The sequence below is a fragment of the Podarcis melisellensis genome (assembly GCF_964234715.1).
Source record: "Podarcis melisellensis genome assembly, chromosome: 6".
Classification (NCBI taxonomy): domain Eukaryota; kingdom Metazoa; phylum Chordata; class Lepidosauria; order Squamata; family Lacertidae; genus Podarcis; species Podarcis melisellensis.
The window spans coordinates 39,925,786-39,940,566 of NC_138538.1; the positions used below are offsets into that span (position 1 = coordinate 39,925,786).

General features: G+C 41.8%; 1 protein-coding gene and 1 long non-coding RNA gene across 4 annotated transcripts in view; one reads left to right on the forward strand and one right to left on the reverse strand.

Moving 5' to 3' along the window:
• Positions 1-6,194, reverse strand: part of LOC309372684 — an 18,494-nt gene extending 12,300 nt beyond the window's left edge. The window contains exon 1 of the long non-coding RNA XR_014169611.1: positions 5,805-6,194. This is a non-coding gene — a long non-coding RNA (uncharacterized lncRNA). The remainder of the gene's footprint in view (positions 1-5,804) is intronic.
• Positions 1-10,980, forward strand: part of RAB29 (RAB29, member RAS oncogene family) — a 17,609-nt gene extending 6,629 nt beyond the window's left edge. For all 3 annotated transcript variants that reach the window (XM_081916473.1, XM_081916474.1, XM_081916475.1), the window contains exons 3-6: positions 6,220-6,291; positions 7,649-7,830; positions 8,558-8,679; positions 9,382-10,980. In XM_081916473.1, the coding sequence (XP_081772599.1) occupies positions 6,220-6,291; positions 7,649-7,830; positions 8,558-8,679; positions 9,382-9,511 (506 nt within the window). In that variant the 3' untranslated portion in view covers positions 9,512-10,980. The remainder of the gene's footprint in view (positions 1-6,219; positions 6,292-7,648; positions 7,831-8,557; positions 8,680-9,381) is intronic.
• Positions 10,981-14,781: the final 3,801 nt, after the last annotated feature.

Here is a 14,781-nt window from a genome sequence, read left to right on the forward strand (position 1 = left end):
CCAAACTAGGGCAAGATTAGCTGGGCCAGCCGCCTTAGTTTAAACTACCCCCTTTATATAAGGGTGACCGGAATCAAAATGATCTGATTATCTCTGGCTGCTCTTTCTGTTGGGGGTTAAGGCTTCATGGAATATGCTCCTTAAACACACTTCACTGAAGTGCAGGGTAAACTAAAAGGATCCAATGAGGAGGAGAATGGGGAGGATTTGGAAAAGGAGTCATTTGCAATAGATTCATCTTTGTAGGAGGCAGAGGGAGGAAAGTTCCACTTACAAGTTTACAGCTTATTTTACTTTAACATTATGGCTGTTTGCCAGCATTGCTATTAGAGGCTCAGATCCATCAAATATGTATTTTGTTGGTAAATTTTCTATTCTGCTTTTCAGCTAGAGTCCTCAAACTGCCCCTGTGTGTGTGTGTGTGTGTTTATATAATATTATAATACGTAGATATTAATGAACTTGCAGCTCATCCTGAGAACATACTATAGACTTGTCACAAGAGTGCTCACCTGGCTTATTTTTTCTTTTGCAAACTAAATGCCCTTTCTTACTTAATTGAAGCGTGCAGGCCACACATTCTTTGCCTGGGGTTGGGCTTCCATTATGGGATATTGTATGTTCTTGGCAGTCAAGGCATGGTGTACTGAGCCAACAAAAATGTGTTGTGATTTCTAGGCAGTGCCAGTGCTTTTTTCTGGGGATATGCAGGGGTACACATACCCCTAAACATTTTGTGAATCTAAGTTCGGCCTCATTGAGGGGCAGTATTTCAATATGAGTAGGAAAATGAGAATACCCCTAAACATTTTTTTAAGGGAAAAAAAGCACTAGACAGTGCTATCTTTGTTTTGCAAGTGCAGCGTAGATTGTGATTGCACAAGTGTCGAGGACACCTATTGGCTGTAATAAGTGACAACCCCCAAGGAGAACAAAGGTTCCTCCTACTCTGTTCAGGGGTAGCATGTGTACAGGTCTGGACACATCTGGATTTTGTATTGAATAGAAAATGTGCAGAAAAGTACAGCCAAAATGATCAGGGGGCTGGAGCAATTCCCTTGTGAGGAAAGGCTTTAACTTTTGGAGTTGTAGGATTTCAGTGTAACTGTGACTGTGTAGGAGCATGACCGCCCAACAGCGAAAGGTTGCAGCAAAGACAACACTTAATTCTAACTCAGGCTTAAAAGGTAAAGGTACCCCTGACCATTAGGTCCAGTCGTGGATGACTCTGGGGTTGCGGTGCTCATCTCGCTTTAAAGGTCGAGGAGCCGGTGTTTGTCCACAGACAATTTTTCCAGGTCATGTGGCCAGCATGACTATGCCGCTTTTAGCGAACCAGAGCAGCGCACGGAAACGCCGTTTACCTTCCCTCCTCAGCGGTACCTATTTATTTACTTGCACTTTAATGTGCTTTCAAACTGCTAGGTTGGCAGGAGCAGGGACCGAGCAATGGGAGCGCACCCCATTGCGGGGATTCGAACCACTGACCTTCTGATTGGCAAGCCCTAGGCTCTGTGGTTTAACCCACAGCGCCACCCGCGCTTAATTTCATGCAAAAAATGATGTGTTTCCCCCCCCCTGGAAATGTAAATATATTAAATTACCATGCTAATGCAAATAGAATCCATCATTACTATATCCCTAGCCCTTTGGTGGGGAGGAGAGGTAGTATTGTGGATGAGAAAGTATGGGTAGCATCAGTCTTGCAATATGCTAACATTGCTGGGGAGAAGGGGTTGAGACAGAGGCTGCATTCACACAGCAGTTTATTCTGGTTTCCCGACATCGCCCTCCCTGTTACTTTCCCACATTATATTTGAGCTTTCGCACAACGTAAAAGCCACTTTCAGAAATATAGTTGAGTATAGCACAAATGTAGTGGTCATTTCAGTGCTATTTACTTCCAGAAAAAGTCTGTTTGCAAATAACATGGAAACGAACGCAGAGCAGCTCTATTCTATATTTTGGTGAATTTCTGGAAGTTGCTTTTACATTGCGTGAAAGATCAAATGTAATGCAAAAATTGACAGTTAGGGAAATACTGGGAAACTGGAATAAAGTGCTGTGTGAATGCAATCAGAGTAGTGTACCCTGCAGTGTAGTAGGCATTTTGCAGAAATACTGTATGTGTGTGTGTGTATGGAATGATAAGACTGTAGTAGCTGTGGTGGGGCATTGTTGATTAATTGCTCTCCCGCTCAAAGGGGAAAATGTTGCTTCTGGTATAAACACTTAAATGGGTGTTTTTGGGTGACTGTTTGATTAGTGCTAATAACATTGCTGTACTTATTAACATTAAATCCCTTTATACACACAGCCATCTGAAATACCATGCCTGGGCTTGCACTGAATGTAGAATTGCCAGCCTAAAATATATTTGTATTTAAGACATTTTCATACTTCACAGTTATTTGCATTTCTAAGCGGTGGTCCAATGATGACCAGTAACACATCTGACTCATGAAACCTAAGCTCTTTGAAAGGTTTAGACTTGGCTTTGGGGGAAGAGCAGGGGTCTTGTGCCTTTGATGGTGTAGTGGGCAGAAATTCAACAGCTTAAACCGTTTCTTGTTGTAAATGGGTGAGATGGTGGACTCAAAATAAATCAGGGAAAGGCATATGCAATGATAATATTGACAGGCAGAAAGTCAGCAGATGAAGTTTTCTCATAACTATCTCCAGCAAACCCAAGAGCCCTTTTTGAGTTCCACTGAGCTGAAGAGGTTGATTGTTTTGACAGCTGTCTCCATCTTGTCATTGCCACAGTGAGACTGAGGCCTTGGCAGGATGGACACACCTGACAAATGGACAATTTATTGGGGAAATTCAGGAATCCCTTCAATTTAATTAGTCTCTTGGGTGGAAAAGCTTTACAAGTCCTCCAACCCTTCAGGGAAGGACTTCCACCATCAACCCAAAGGTCACAGGGAAATAGGGTTATTACAACTCACACCCCCAGATTTAACGTATGCCCTGCCATATGTGTTGGGTCAGTGATGTATTTCCCCCCCCCCAAAAAAAATTATCTTGAAACTTTTACATAAAGGTGGGTCAGTGGTGTATTGAAACAGCTCCATGGATATCATGGCAGCCATGAATATTGAGTCCTTTGAAACAGCCATCCTGGGCTTCTCTAACACCACCAGTTTGTGCAGAGAGGATCCGAAGTCAGCAGTACACCAGAGGGTATCTTGTTTTGTCTCTCTGGCCAAGCGTTAGTTACAAGCTTATGTTGATGCTGCACCAGGTACCCAAAGCTGGGTCACATCAGTTCTCCCCTAGTTCATTCCTCCAGGTCTGAGTAATACCTACCGGTTTCACTCCCTCGTCCACAAATAAATTTAAGGAAGGGTTGTAGTTCAACGATGGAGGTTGCATGCAGAAGTTTCCCAGCATCTCCAGATAGGGCTTAGAAAGATTTCCTGTTGGAGAGCTGCTGGCAGTCGGTGTAGACAAATGAGCTAAAAGGACCCAATGGTTTGGATTTGATACCCTGCTTTATCACTACCCAAAGGAGTCTCAAAGCAGCTAACATTCTCCTTTCCCTTCCTCCCCCACAACAAACACTCTGTAAGGTGAGTGGGGCTGAAAGACTTCAGAGAAATGTGACTGGCCCAAGGTCACCCAGCAGCTGCATGTGGAGGAGTGGAGATGCGAACCCGGGTGCCCCAGATTGCAAGACTACTGTTCTTAACCACTACACCACACTGGCTCTTACTCAATACACTGGCTTTTACTCAACACACCAGTCTGACTCAATATAAGGCATTGTCCTAAGTTCCTAAACTGTGAATGGTTGCTAATTTGCAGTGGACCACTCTGCCATTCAGAAGCACCACCACCAGGTGGGAGAGCTGCATGGTAGAGCATCTTGCTCAGGGGTCAGCAACCTAAGGCCCATGGGCCGGAAACAGCTCGCGGAGGTCGTTTGACCAGCCCATGAGCTGCTCCTCAACCAAGGTGCCTGCTCACGTGCTGCGCTAAACCAGCACAGTCCAGTGACTCGCTTCCACAGTGCCAAAAATCACAGGCATGCACAGAGGGATCTCTGCGGGACCTATCTCGCCCAGGCAAGATAAACCTTGCCAAACCCTGATCTTGCTGGTTGAGGAAAGTACCTGAAGAGGAGAGAGCTCTCAGCTATTTACCCCCTCTTTGCCTTACCTTAGGGAAGCTTTTAATATCTGATGAATTATTGTATTTTAATGTTTTGTTGGAATCCACCCAGAGTGGCTGGGGTAACCCAGCCAGATGGGTGGGGTATAAACAATAAATTATTATTATTATTATTTCTTTTTACCTGACATGTCTGCCCAAGACTGTACTGTACCATGATAACCCGTGTGGTGTAGTGGTTAGAGTGCTGGACTTGGACCTGGAGAGCAGGGTTCAAATCCACACTCAGCCATGAAGCTCACTGGGAGACCTTGGGTGGGTCACTCTCAGCCTAACCTGCCTCACAGGGTTGTTGTATGGATTAAATGATGGGGAGGACTATGTATACCACTTTGAGCTCCTTGCAGAAAAGCTAGGACATAAATATGCGATCAGTCAATAAATGATTGTTATTAAATTTGTTCCCACCCTTCACTAACGGGTTCCGGGGGTAGGCTGCAACCATTAAAAATTCAGAAGTTAAATTAGCAGAAATGACTGGCAGAATCCGAGACCTGGGAGAAGAGGCCGTGGAGGAGGACTGGAAGAAATTTAAGGACTATTTACAAAAGTATTGTAAATTGTATGAATGTTAAGAAGGATGTAAGATTAATAACAATATGGCACCATTAAACTAGTTAAAAGGAGTATGAAGATAAATGGAAAAACTTAATAAGATAAATTTTGGATAAATATTAAGCTAAAGTTAAGCTCTTAAGATTTGGGTAAAATTATCTGAAATTAGGGACATAATATTGTAAAATATTAATTTAAGAATTGATACAAGGTAATAAATTGCTGGGTAAAGTTCGGAAAATTTGGAACGCAGGAACGAGAGGCGTGAGGAAGTCCATAGAAGTGAAGAAAATATGGTTATTATAAAATTATATGTTATTTTGTGTGTTTTGTCTATTGTATTGAAAAAATCTTTAATAAATATTTTTTAAAAATAAAAATAAAAATTCAGAAGTTAAAACATTTCACAGGAACAAGGTGCTGCTGCTGCACATGTCAACATGGTCTACTGATGGGAGTTTTTTTTTAAAAAAAACACTTATTGAGAAATATGTAAGACTGCTATCTCAAGGGGAAATTATTATATATATACTCTTGCTGTTAGTTATCATATTTCAGGTGGAAATAATTCTGGATCCATGAACATAGAAGCAATCATCCAGGATTTGGGATGTATTACTTGTGTGAGCATGCACATAATGTGTGCACACACTTCTGTTTCAGAGTTGTCTGGGATAGCAACAGATGGCCACAGGAATCTGGAGAAGCGGTTGGCTTGTCACATGGTTGTAGACTGCTCTCCATGTGGTTAAAGCTGTATGGGGGAATGGGGTGGAATTTTAAAGTGACATCTACATGGTTGTCTGTTTCCACCACTTCTCTGTGATTTACTGGAGCATAAACATATGCTTTGAGGTCAGTAGTACTCAAGAAATGCTATAGCTTGGGCTTAACATCTGCTGGAAGGAAGAACGTGAATAGTATCAAGGCAGTAGTGTAGAATCAATTGCTGTGTTGCACAGCAGCCTAATTCAAGTGTAGTGCCTTAATATCCGCTATAAGAACATAAAAAGAGACTGTTGGATCTAGTCCAGGCATAGGCAAACTCCAGCCCTCCAGATGTTTGGGACTACAATTCCCATCATCCCTGACCACTGGTCCTGTTAGCTAGGGATGATGGGAATTGTAGTCCCTAACATCTGGAGGGCCGGAGTTTGCCTATGCCTGATCTAGTCCATGTATTCCAGCATCCTGTTCTCACACTGACCTACCAGATCCCTGTGGGAAACCTGCAAGCAGGACCCAAGCACAAGAGAACGCTGCGCTCCTGATGTTTCCAGCAAGTAGTATTCAGATGCATTACTGCTTTCAACCATGGAGGCAGAGCTTAGCCATCGTGAGAACCTTACCCTCCATGCATTTGTTTAATCCTCTTTTAAGGCCCCTCAGGCCTGAAGCAGAAGTACTCATAAGTGGAGCATACTACACAGTGATTTTATTCAACCCCTAACTGTTTTTATCTTTTTCTTGCTTTCCATGGTTGTCCAGTGGATTTTGCTCTGAAGGTGGTACAGTGGTCAGAGTCTGAGACAGTGAGGCTGCAGCTGTGGGATATTGCAGGTAAGCTTTGAAGAGTCACTTGTTGGTTTGTGGTGGATGAGATTCCCCCCCCCCCATTTGTTCGTCCTTTTCTATCGATCAAAGATAGTTCCAAAGTGGTAGAAAATTCCCACACAGTAGCTGTCTAATTTTCATCCATGTGTTGTTGTGTTTCACCTCTTTAGCGATGCAGTTTGTGCAGTTTCCTGTGTAAGTCTGGAAATGGCAATTTGGGGGGAAACGCCTTGAAAATGGTCTGATGGATGGATATTGCAATTAACGGTGACTAAGAGGCATGTGTATTTGTTTGCTTTGTCATTCCACTGCCAAAGAGACAGCCCATATAAAAAGTGGCTTGCTTCTTCAGCAATTGAAGCAGCTGCCATAAAATTAGGAAGCAAAACTCAGCAATGTGTAGGGTTTGTTACTTTACCTACCAGTATGACTTCTCAGTAAGGATAACTGAAACAAAAAATATATATATTATTGAGGCAGTTTCCCCTCTCCCTCAAAAGAGTGAGTTTGGCACAGGCAGTTGCAATGGGACTTTCTGAAGCAGAAAAGTCAAAGCAACAACATTTCTTCTTTGGTGCAGTACAGAAATTGGTGAACTCCAAACTGTGGATTAACTTGGGAATCATCGGGGAATCCTAGTAGTTCTTGCAGGTTTCTTTTGGTCCCCTTCATCTCAGGGCCAGATTTAGGTTTGATGAGGCCCTAAGCTACTAAAGTTAATGGGGCCCTTTATATGTCCCGCTGTCCTTTGTCAACAACAAATTATCACTGTTTTTTGTGTTGAAAATATGCTATATAGTAATTTATGGACCTAATAGGTATCTAAAGCCATTTGCACATAACCAATAGGAGCCTACGCAACACAAAACACTGCTGCCGTATGTAGGTTTTATTTTATTTGTTTTTTATCTTATATTTTGGAAATGCACATCCAGTTTTTTTCCTTTAAATTTTTTTGGGGGCCCCGAGAGAGTGGGGCCCTAAGCTATATCTTGTTTAGCTTATACATAAATCTGGTACTGCTTCATCTTCCTATCCATTAGTGCCTTAAATCTTTAGGGTGGGGTAGGTAGCCTGTGGCCCTCCAGACGTTGTTGGATTACAAATCCCATCAGCCTCAGACACCATGGCCTATGGTTGGGAATAATGGAGGCTGTAGTTCAGCCACACCTGTAGGACCACGGTTTGACCATCCTGTGAACCAGTCATCCCACTTTGTCAAGTTTTCCATTGTCCTTGCCAGAAGGCAGTAAAGTAAATACAACTCCCTTGATGTTGGATCAAGCAAATGTGGAGGGGGGAGCTGCCTAGGAATGAATCTGAGGTAATGCTAAAACTCCTTCGTCACCTAAACCTTCCCCAGGTCAGGAACGTTTCACATCTATGACTCGGCTGTATTACAAAGAGGCATCGGCCTGTGTGATCATGTTTGATGTCACCAGTATTGGCACATTCACCAGCTGCCAGAAATGGAAGTACGATTTGGACAGCAAACTGAAGCTGCCGGATGGAAGCCCCGTTCCTTGTCTGCTGCTGGCTAATAAAGTGAGTGACCGTAGACTGAGTGTTTCCAGCTGTTTTTCTTTCTTTTTAAAAAGGCGATAAGTCCTCTGAAACTCCCCTAAAGCACTGGGAGATAAGAGCCGCGCATGTGCGCTGTCCTCATGCCATCAGTGAACACTGGCGGCAGCTGAGAATTAGGGTTGGGGCCTAAAAAGAAGGGGGCATGGAACAGAGCGTGGAGAATGTGTCTCCTCACTGGCCTCTGACCCAGTTCCATCTCCCCACATTTTTTAAAAGGGAGGGTGGGGAAGGTCTTAAGGGCTGCAGAGCTAAAAGTGTGCAGGAGAAGGATCCCTTTCTCCCTCCCCCCTTTCTTTCATCCCCCCTCCCCATCTAAAATTGTCCCTGATATCACTAAGGAAGTGAGGAAATTCCCAAGTGGGCATCTTTCATGACCCTGAAAAAAACATATTTGAAACATCTGCTTAGGGTATAAAATATCTGCACGTTTATCAAACTCTGCTTTGAATTTGAGGAGTTTATTTTGAACAGTAATAAGAATTTTTTCAGGGGCAGAAGAGGCACAGATGTCTCATCATTTTACCCTGCTAATTCAAACTGCGGCAGCACAAATAGTTATAGCATCGCCTTATAATCTGCTGGATAGATCTGGCCGTGTGCAGATTTGTGGCAGAAGCAGAAAACAAATTGTACGCCGCTTCCTGACTGTTCTAAAAGAACTTGTACTTTCCTAAATTCTCTTTTCCAGTGTGACCTTTATCCATGGGCTGTGACCAGAGAAGAAATTGATCGGTTCAGTAAAGAGAATGGCTTTACTGGATGGATTGAAACCTCTGTCAAGGAAAACAAGAATGTACATGAGTCAATGAGGTAGGCAAATTGAATTTTTGAATGTTTTTTTTCCAGAGGTAATTAGCCCCTAAGAACGGGCCTATGGATAAGGTCTTTAAAAGAGGTGAGGTCTTTAAAAAGAGAATTCTAACTTCACTCAGTTCCAAAATATTCAGTCATGCTTTCACTATGATGCAGTGTTGCAGCTAGGTTTGGAGTGAGACAGGCAGCGCCACAGGTATTTAAGTGATTTTCAGTGATACGGCTACCATTTTGGCTGTAGGCCAGGGTCTGGGATGCAATGCTCTATAGAGATTTGGTCTCAGGTGATTAGGTCAGTAGATGGAACAAGCTTGTACCCTCTTTAGGTAAGGCACCACAGCCTTGCTTATTTTTAAAAAACGGAAGTTGTTTTGGCTCCATGATGGTGTTCATTCCTCAGCAAGCCCACCTCTTGCTAGATAAACAACTTCATTGCAAACAGTGTCTGTCAGCTAGGTAATGTTTTCTCAGAGGTAAATGCAGAACCCCACAGTCACATTGTGTTGGGTTTGAACAGAAGGGGTCCCCAGCAGAGAGTCCTCCCCTGTGAGTTGGTTCCTGGAATGCTGGGGAATTTATTGTTGAGCCCAGCTTCGGCTGGGGAGGGCGGAATATAAATAAAATTTATTATTATTATTATTATTATTATTATTATTATTATTATTATTATTATTATTACCTAATCCTGTTTCTTCCTAGAGTCCTTATTGAGAAGATGATGATGATGTTGTTGACGTCGTCAGGTGACACGGACATCACTCTTTCAGGCCGTGGAGACTACATCAATCTACACCAAGCTGCAGCCGCGCCCAATTGGGGGTGCTGCTAGTTGCACCTCCCTAGGCTTCTGCATCTGATCAGAGGTTGAGAGCGCCTTTGAAACTTAATACTGTCTTTTCTTAAGAAGTAGTACTGAACTGCTGTAAGCAGCAATAGAAGACGCAAGGCATCCCAGCAAGATTGATGGAAGTCACAGTCTTGCCTGCTTCTGGGCCACTGGGGTACACTTCTGCCATTCTATATTCCTCATTGCAACTTGGGCTAACTTGGAGGAGATTGTCCTGCTCGCCGCAGCCTTCTGTGCTTGTGGGGAAGTCTCCACCACAGTTGATTGAAGATTATGCAGCAGGAAGAATGGACGCAAGGAGCTCTGAAAGCAAAGCCCTGGGTAACCTGGCTGTGTCTAACCAGCGTACGTGCTAAATCTTGCACTTTGAAGCAGACTGCCTTTAATGTATCCTCTGTGGAAACATGCTGTGATTCCACCCCCCCCCCCTTGTGACACAGCTGCACAACTCTCTCTTACCACAGCCCTTCTTGAGGTGCCATATTTGCCAGGATAAGCCTATTGCTGCTTTTGTGTGTGTGTTTTCTGAGAATAGCTGCATTTAAGCTGAAGGAAAAAAACCACAAGTGACTCTGTCCTTTTTTGTCCCTTCTTTTATGTGGGAGATACAATTGTCAGGTCCTTTTCCTGTGACCATTTCATTAGTGAGCCCAGCAATGAATTGAGGTAAAAGCTGTAAACTGCTTTGCATTGATGCACCTTATTAGAGCAGTAGCAATGTTTTTATGTTTTTATAGCCCTTTCCCTGTTAGGATCTCATTTGCCTCTTTCATATTCTGATAAATTGCTTCCTCTCAGAGGCCGTAATATGTGGGTGTAGATAGCCATCATGCAATGCTATCTTGAAAGCACGTCCATGGGTTTTAGTGAACCGAGGGGCTAAACGCAGAATAGGGAACACAGCAGGACAGAAGGCAAGAATTAAATCTCTCCTGTACCTTTTTGCTACCAGCCATTTCCTGCCCTTTGTTTTTGCAGAAAATACAAAATTTTAACTTACCAGTTTTTTAAAATTCATAATTCAGGAAGGTTAACTTTTCAAAATGGTGAGTTGTATTAGGGTGCTTAAATTTCTTAATCGGTTTTTAAAAAATTAAACAGCCCAGGAGATGCATGTGTAATGGGTAAAAGATTCCTTGAATGAATAATGTGTCCATATTCAACCAAAATTTCCTGGATCATTGGGTAAAAGCAAATCTATTCAGGCCAAAAAAGAAAGATCTATTAAAGCCTTGCAATGTTTGAATCTTTGCCTGATAACATTACAGTTATTTCAAACTTTCTGTCTGAATAGGGTAATGGGCCCAACTTCTGGATAAGATATAAAATATATATTCGGACCACTTTCTCAGTTATGTAGACAAGAAGGCACATTATTTATCCATTGGACTCGTTCTTCTTATAGGGTATTACAGGTTATGTATTTTGTAAATAAAGTTTATTAAACAGTTGCTGCTAAAAAAGAAAACAAGCAGTGGATGGGGAACTGGAATCTCTCTAGATATTGTTCAAGATGGTAATAACTTTATTTTTAATGTTTTTAAATGATAGTGAAAGACATCGGCAAGTTTCTTTGCACTGTTTCTGAAAACTGCAGGTAGAAGTACTAACCACAGAGAAATTCAAGCTAAATGATTTTAAAGGGGATACTTTATAGACCACTAACGTGGTGCCCTCCAGAAGATTTGGACTACAGTTCCCAACAATTGGAACTGATGGGACTTGTAGTCCAAAACATCTGGACGGCACCATGTTATTGAAGAGGGATCTACAGAAAAACAATGTTAGATAACTTGGTTGTGTTTCGGTATATTCAAATATCTCATTGTTCTCTTTGAAACGGGAGCACAACAAAACTAGCCTCAGATTGCTTCTGTGCAATTGGAAGTACAAATTACAAAGATTTGAGGTCTTTAAAACTTCTGCCTGCACTAATTAAGTAAGTGGTAGGAGAAGAACCTAAGGGCTTTCTAGAAATAGTTCTTTTTCCACATGATGGTGAAAGTCTATATGATACAGTCATACATCTGAACTACAGCACTAGCCCTTCCACTTTGTACCATTTTTGAAAAGCGTTATATAAAGCAGAATTTGACATCTTCCTGGCAGAAATTACTGCTGGGTTATTGGCACACAGATCTATTGGACATGAGCTGTTTCAAGCAACATCTCTGACAGCCGTGATCTATAGGAGAGAGTTTTCGTATATCTTCCTTTGCTGAATGTACTTGTGCACTGGCTTACAACTGCTGTTTGATTGTCTAAGTTAATATATCTGGAGAGATCTATGCAACAACGGTTGATGTGCTATGCCTATGGTATTGGGAGGCAGTTGCAGTCAATAAGCCTGTTCTCCAACCACAGTTGGACTCCATCAACCCCAGCCTTCATGGCCAATGGTCAAGGATGATGGGAGTTGTAGGACCTCCCCCCATCTGTGTGAACCTATGTATAGCATTGTATAGGTAGACACTTGAGAATATATGCATATTATCTTTTCCGCATCCAGTTCTATTTTTGTGCCTTTTGAATAGCTGATGAGTAAATTTAAAATCTCTCAAGTCACTATCTCATGGAGCTACTATATTCTTGACTTGCGAACATATAAAGGCAGCTAGGGAAACAGCTGACTTTCCAAAGGGCTGTCTTTAGAGGACCAACTGGAATGCAAGGTATATGATCAAAACACTAGAACTTTCACGTTTGAAAGAGTGCTTTGCAAAACAAGAAATGTCTCAGTGTTTAAATCCTGTGTGTGTTGGTCCTAAGTGCTGCACAAAACTCTTTCTGCCAAGACATAATGGACATGTTACCTCGCTTGAAGTGCTTATTTTATGTAAGCTTTTAAAATAAAAACAGAGTGGTGTGTTTCGTTTTTTTTTTACAACTCATGCTATACTGATTGCTTCTGATCTGAAACTTTTATGCCATTTTTTTTCTGGTTGGAAGTAAACTGAAAGCAATTTGCTAGAGAGAGGCTCAAATGGGAGCTGCTGTTTCCTTTTAGGGGAGGGGGGATGCATTTCTTCTCGGAGATTCCTAAACCTTCCACTTAGCTTACAAGAAAAGCTGTCTTGGTAGCCTTAAGCAAGGTTGCTCACGAAACCGTTTTCGGGTTTGTAAATTCATTGTGCTTTATTTATGGCTCAGTCCCCTCCCTCTCTCCATCAAATTGCAGTTCTTTCATTGCAAGCCGTGAGATTCTATAAATGGTTGTCTTCATCCAGATGGTATTCTAGGGCTACCTATAGGCCAGAGGAAATTCCTCTACTCCTCCCCCAAATTAAAGTATGATGTAGGATTTCGTATAATTAAATCCTTATCCTTTGTAGCAGCATTGCCTATGTGTAGTGCACAATTCCTGCCACTTCCCCCGAGAGTACAAAATCACACTCAATTAAGCATGGGTACTGTAGAGACTGGATGTGCTGAATTAAGATTCCCATCCCCACTGGTTTGCACCAAGCAGTGCCTTAGTAATATGGTTTGATATCTGGGGCATGTCCACATGAGATGCTTAATCCATGTTTTGTTGGCTCACATTTTTCCAGGCCATTTATATGACCTCAAACTGATGTTCTCAGTCTGCTGAAAAGCCAACTTTGGGGTTTGTTTGTTTTTGAAAGCACAGTGCTGGTGGGTTTAAGTCTCCTTAGCGTTACTTTTCCATTTCTTTTTAAAATGCATGGTTTTGAAATGTACAGAGTTGTATCTGCTGAGTGAGCCTCTTGCCATGCATCTGAACCTCAGTGCTGCTACATTTCCAGTTTCTGCCATTCTAACAGTGTGTTTTTAATCTCATAGTTTGCTAAAACCATTTTAAAAACACACATTTGCACAAGAATGCATAAAAGAAAATGCATTTTAGCAAAAAACAGAAATGTTTTTAATCACCCCTTTGCCAGTCAGCACTATTTTAGCATAGTAGTTTTTAACCCACCCCCCCAAATATTTTAGTTGGTGCTAAATATTTTTAACCTAATTCTTGAAAAAGTTATTAAAGTTATCATGCAATATAAAAGCACTTTAGCATAAATTGAACAATTCCCTAAAAACAAGAGTATAAATAAAAGGGGTTTTTTTAATGAGCAAATTATATGCTCTTACTTGTACCTTCCTTACCTACGTGATGACTATGTCACCTTTACTTGTCTGGATGTTACACTGCATGATGTATGCACAACAAAAGTGCCGTTCTTCCCTGCGCCAGGGAAATTGAAATGTTACAACTGTGTGGAGCATTCATGGGGAAAGTGTATGGACCACCTTCCATTAATTTGAACAATGGTCATTGAAAACTCACCTGAAACAGCTGGTGTTTTTCTCAGAATCTCACATATTTTTTTAATACACATTTGAATTGCATTGTTTTATATGTTTAAAAGTATTTGTTCTTGTGTCAGAAGTACAAATGAGGTTTTAGTTGTGCTGTTCAATAACCAATACAGTGTTGGAAAAAGTAAAAATAAATCTGAAATCAGCCTGACTTTGCTTGTTCACATCTACTGGTTTTTCAGTTTATGCAGTTGTGGGATGGAACTGGGTCTGTCATCCGGACTTTTTTGCTTATTGGGATTGACTAGAGGTGAATCCAGGTCCCTGCTTTTATCCATTTTGTGTTTCAAGCTTTTTGTGGTGACATAAGTTGCTAGAACAACCCTAAATATGTGCATACTGGTAAATTTGCAGTGATTTCCAAATGATGAATTCTGGAGGACTGTGGAACCCCTCTGGTTAAATCATCAGGTCTTTCGGACTGGGTGATTTTCAAGGCTTTGTGGTTGTGGAAGAATTTGGGAAGGAGGTGTGGCAGCTAGCAGCTACTGTATAGGTAAAGTTAGGGGTTTTCTATAATGTTGGTTAAAATAGCAGGTGAATTGCTCCCTGTTTTCCCCAAATATATTGCACAACTTTGGAGGAGATTTAGGTGGGAGAGCTAGTCACAGTTGGGCATTAAGTTTAGTCATGGACATTGATTCTACTATTCTTCATTGGGTAATAACATTGGGATCTATTCAACTAAGCAAAATGTTCTGTCACTACAAGGTTTTCTGCTTGTGCAGTAGAATGATCTCCCCCTCTCCTCACCCCATTCACCCCCTGAATCTGTTCTGGGGGCTCTACCAATCTCCCAGAGCAGATCTGGGGACAGCAGGGCGGGGATCCCATTCCACTGGTGCTAATCCTTGCACTAGTGCAACTATTTAGTGAAATACTGCCTTTGAACATTTTATCTATACACTGATTTTTCC